We start from the raw sequence: 5,000 nt of genomic DNA, 5'->3' as shown, positions 1-5,000 counted from the left end.
TATGTATGAAATAGATGTTCTTGTGATAGATGTCTCATTAAATTTTACTATTATCAGTAGAGATTGAAACATTAGAGAAGTGCAGGAAGTGAGATAGATAAATTGTTAGATAAGAATGTGTAAATCTAAATTGTAGTCCTCATTAATTTAAGAGAGTTGACATGTATTTATTTATATTAGCATGTATGAGGGATATTTTAAATGAGTAATGGAATATTTTTAGATGTAATGCTAAAGGAATATGTAGCTAATATAAGAGTGTTTTGGAGAGAATAAAATAATGCAGGTAACTTAACCATTGCTAAATGTCAGTAGTGGTATTTAAAGTACAGGGTTGTGACTTTATGTATTCATTTGCTGTGCTCTTCTTTGGATTGTATATATATATATTTTTTTTTTTTCACCTCTCTTTCCTTCTCTTTCCTTTCCTTTTCTTCCCTCCCCTCTCCTTCCCTTCCCTTCCCTTCCCTTCCCTTCCCTTCCCTTCCCTTCCCTTCCCTTCCCTTCCCTTCCTTTCCCTTCCCTTCCCTTCCCTTCCCTTCCCTTCCCTTCCCTTCCCTTCCCTTCCCTTCCCTTCCCTTCCCTTCCCTTCCCTTCCCTTCCGTTCTTTCTCATCCCCTTCCTTTCCCCCCCTTCCATTCCATTCCATTCCATTCTTTCTCATCCCTTTCCCTTCCCTTCCCTTCCCTTCCCTTCCCTTCCTCTCCCTTGCTTCCTGTCTCTTCCTTTCCTTTCCTTGGCTTCCCTTCCCTTCCCTTCCCTTCCCTTCCCTTCCCTTCCCCTCCCTTGCTTCCTGTCTCTTCCTTTCCTTTCCTTGGCTTTTTTGTTCATTGCATCAAGTGAAAGAGACGTTTCCAGGCTCCAAGCAGTATTTTTTTAAATTTGTTTGTTTTATGTTGATTTGTTTATTGATTATAATTATTTTCCATGTAGCTACTTGCAGGGCTCTTGATGGATTAAGAAGGATTAGTAATTAGCATTGTGCACATGGTTTCATCTGGAGTGTAACACTTCCCTGTTGGTTTTGCATGTAAAACAGGAGTGCATCTTTAAATTAGTAATCATGAGTTGTCTTTAGATACAGTTGCGTTTGACTCAAGTGAATATTAATTCTATTTTATTGCAGATAGAGTCCTTGATTCCTGTTAGTTATTACTTTCTTATTTTATTTTTTATCTTCTAAAAAAGTATTTTGTATTTCTGCTTGTTGATTATGAGATCAAATTCATGGTAATAAAGATAAAATAAGATACAAAGTTATATGTAAGGTTGTGGGGAAGATTTAAATGACCTGTGAGTTTCAAAATGAGGTTCATGTTGGATGACTAACCTGTTTAAACATTAACATTTAAACATAAATGAGTAAGTGCCGTCTCATGCTTCCTACTGGTAAAATTTGTTTGATGCTGAAAGTTTTGTCTTTTGTGGTTTATTTTACTCCTTGTATCTTGTTATTTTGAAAGATGATGATACGCATGACTGATTAGAGGGACAAAGAATTGATGAAAGTGAAGATAAGAGTGCTATTAAAGTACCATTAGTAACAATTGCATTTTTGTTCCAGGCAAAACGTCTTATTACAAATGAGTTTGCAGCCATCAAGGTCATCAAGCTGGAACCAGGTATAGTAGATGTTAACATTTGTATAGATAGTTGTACTGGTGTATATATTTTATAAGGGGAGGACAATTCTAAAAATAGTTTTATTTGCATATACTTATTTATTTATTGACTTACCTATATGCATACACAGATTTTACTTTGACATAAAGTCTTTATGTGGAGTCAGGTGTTTCTATCTTTAAATGTACTGGATGTCATTGATCGTGGTGTGGCCTTTCTCTTTTCATTGATCGAGACTAGAATGTATCTTTTACCACCCTCTAAGGAACTGCTATTTCTCAGCCAAGATACATAGTGAGACTAAGTCAACACCACACTGTACCAGAAGGAAAATACTTTAGAATGATAACTTGCTTTTATGATTTGGATTAGTAGTTTATCAGTTATGGCGAGTATAAGTTGCATGGAAGAGGAAGAATTATCAAAGAGATTTCATGAATGTTAATTAAGATTGCAAAATAGATGAAGTCATATGCTGTTTAACTCTCTTGTGACCAATGTATTTGTGATATTATTCACATATGAATATATAATTGAAATTTTCCACAGCTGAGGGAACTATTCCAGATCATTTTGATTGGCTTAACGTTATTCCAATTTTTTTTTCCAAAAAATGTTCAAGAGTTGTGGTCCTCCCTCTAAATCATAATTGTTGCAGAGGATCAGAACAAAGTTAAAAGTTAACTGCACTAGACAATTGCAAATATGATGACTTTACTTTGGTCACTCTATGCTTTCAATGTCCCTTCAGGTGATGACTTTACCATCATCCAGCAAGAAATCCTGATGATGAAGGACTGCAGACACCCAAACATTGTTGCTTACTTTGGGAGTTATTTACGGAGAGACAAACTCTGGATATGCATGGAGTTTTGTGGAGGTGGTTCCTTGCAAGACATATACCATAGTAAGTACTTTTTGGTTTACTCTGTTTTGGAAATTGAAAGTACAGAGAATGTTGTGTTTGTCTTTTGTAAAGTATATGTATTTGAAAGTTTTGTATTATGAATAAGGTTTCAATAGGATTATACTCTACATAAGTTAACATGAATTTATGGTTTGGTTTATATCATGAAACTTTTTATGGTTGTGTATGTTTTTTTTTAATTTTCATATATAGAAAATATAAAAGCTTTAATTAACTTTTATTTAATTGATAGGTAGGATTAAAAGAAAGGAAGAGATGAACTAATGTCCCCTAAAAATTTCAGTCACCGGACCTCTTCAAGAGCGTCAGATTGGATATATGTGCAGGGAGACGTTGCGAGGGTTGGAGTATCTCCACCGTATGGGTAAAATGCACAGAGATATTAAGGTATGTGCTCTATCTGATAAAGGTTATATTGAAAAGAAAAGAGAGGTGAAAATATATTGATATGATTTTTTTTAGTTACTTAAAATATAAAGTGTTCAATATCTTTGTTTTGTCATAAATCCATTAAACTTGCTCTTTCCCCCAGGGCGCCAATATCTTACTAACGGAGAATGGTGATGTGAAGCTGGCTGACTTTGGTGTCTCGGCACAGATCACAGCCACCATAAGCAAAAGAAAGTCTTTCATTGGCACGCCATATTGGATGGCACCGGAGGTAAGTTTGTAGCAAAGAGAGATTACTAGGGAAGCTTTTCTTTATCTTTTCTTATGTGATTATGACTGGTTATGTGAGTACACTTGATAAAGATATTGTCTTTTTTATATTGGAATTCTGTTAAAAGATATATGGATGATAAGGATAACTAATTAAGTAAAATATTTAGACTCAAAAGTAAGGACAGATCACCTTTTAGCCTATGCATTATAAAGCGACCAATCTGTCGCAAAAATGTTTCTGTGGTTATGGGAGATTTTGTAAATTAGAGTAGAAAAGTGCCAGTTTGACATTTCATAGAACTTTTAAGTCTGCATCTTATCTGGGTTGGAAATAGGACTGTTTTCCTTTGAGAAAAGCATATTTTTTTTTGTGACCAAGAACATAAAATATGGAGTCAGCTGCTTGAGAACTATGAAACAACACTTTTCTTGATATATAAGATGTTTATTTTTATATTCAGTTTTAGACACTTTGTACGTGCCTAAAAGGAAGTATGACTGCTCTAAAATTAGGCAATGAAATTTAGAATCATAACAAATGGTGAAAATACAATACTCTTGCAGCACTAAGAGCAAGTATCTAACTTGATAAAAAATTATGAAAGCATTCAGTGTTTTGATAATCCACTATAGGATTCTTTAACCCATTCGTGCTGGTTGACTTGCTATCACGTTCAGTGATTTTAGGGTCAGACGCTGGTGACAAGATATTTGGTCAAGGCCGGTGCTCAGGTTGAGCGGGCGTACAGCGCTCGCTTGTGGTTAGTGCGCCCGAGAATCCTGAGGCATTAGGCTTATGTGTTTGAAAACCCCAACATTCCGACCATTTAGAGCCAGAATAGCCTGGCATGAATGGGTTAACTTGTTAACCCATTCACGCCGGGGCAGTTCCGGCTTTGCGCGGTCGCAATACCGGGGTTCTCGAACGCATAAGCCTAACGCCTCGAGATTCTCGGGCGCACAAGCCGCAAGCCTCGGTTGCCCGCTCGCTCTACCCGAGCGCGCGGCTTCCCCTCATAGCGCGTCCAGGGCGTCTGACGCGAAAACCACAATACGTGCTATCACGTCAACCGGCGTGAATGGGTTAACAATAGGTGATGTGATATCACATCTTGTTGTGGCAACACTTGCTGCCAGGGATGTGATATCACGTCTTGTGGTGGCAGCACTTGATGCCGGGACATGATATCACGTCATAGCTTTTTGATGACCGGCATGCTGTGTGATCATGGGTGCAATGGTTGGCTGCGGCCAGAGTTAGACCTGCAAGCTTGAAATACCCTGGTGTTTAGACCAATCAGAGCCATTGTTATCAGGTGAAAGTACCCGGTATTGAGAGTCTCTTGTAGATATTATAGAGTACAGTAATGAATAAGTAATATACACGAAAAGTCTATTGTTCATGCCAGATGAAGAGAGATGTAAACAATGCTGGGTTGTGTGGGTAATATACAAAACCAGACTGGTTTGTAATAAAGAAAAAAAAAGAATAACACTGATTTGATGCATATTGATTAGTTTTGTATTGTGTTCTGTTATACTAATTACCTTCGTGATTGATAATCTCTTTGCATCTGCACATGGGTTCATTATGACAAATGTTGAGAATGAAGGTGAAGTGAAAAAGTAATTCTACAATAGAGGTAGTATTCTGTAGATCAGATAATGTATACCTCTTTGGGGAGTTACTCTTCTTCATATTCTTCATCCAGCAGTGAAAAGAAACAGAAAACTGGTACATTATATATTTGATGTATGTTATTTATCTATTTATTATAGACATTTT

The 5,000-nt window shown here is 36.6% G+C and overlaps 1 protein-coding gene across 12 annotated transcripts in view; it reads left to right on the top strand.

The window, feature by feature from the left end:
• hppy (MAP4K3-like protein hppy) overlaps nt 1-5,000 on the top strand; it is an 80,352-nt gene that overhangs the window by 6,893 nt on the left and 68,459 nt on the right. For all 12 annotated transcript variants that reach the window (XM_043004095.2, XM_043004091.2, XM_043004089.2 and 9 more), the window contains exons 2-5: nt 1,565-1,622; nt 2,375-2,530; nt 2,835-2,938; nt 3,084-3,212. In XM_043004095.2, coding sequence (XP_042860029.1) covers nt 1,565-1,622; nt 2,375-2,530; nt 2,835-2,938; nt 3,084-3,212 — 447 coding nt within the window. The remainder of the gene's footprint in view (nt 1-1,564; nt 1,623-2,374; nt 2,531-2,834; nt 2,939-3,083; nt 3,213-5,000) is intronic.

This window comes from Penaeus japonicus, unplaced genomic scaffold (assembly GCF_977035675.1).
Source record: "Penaeus japonicus unplaced genomic scaffold, GWHDUDI00000001_assembly GWHDUDI00000023, whole genome shotgun sequence".
NCBI classification, from domain to species: domain Eukaryota; kingdom Metazoa; phylum Arthropoda; class Malacostraca; order Decapoda; family Penaeidae; genus Penaeus; species Penaeus japonicus.
Note: the sequence above shows the minus strand (reverse complement) of the source record. Positions and strands in the feature narration are given on the sequence as shown.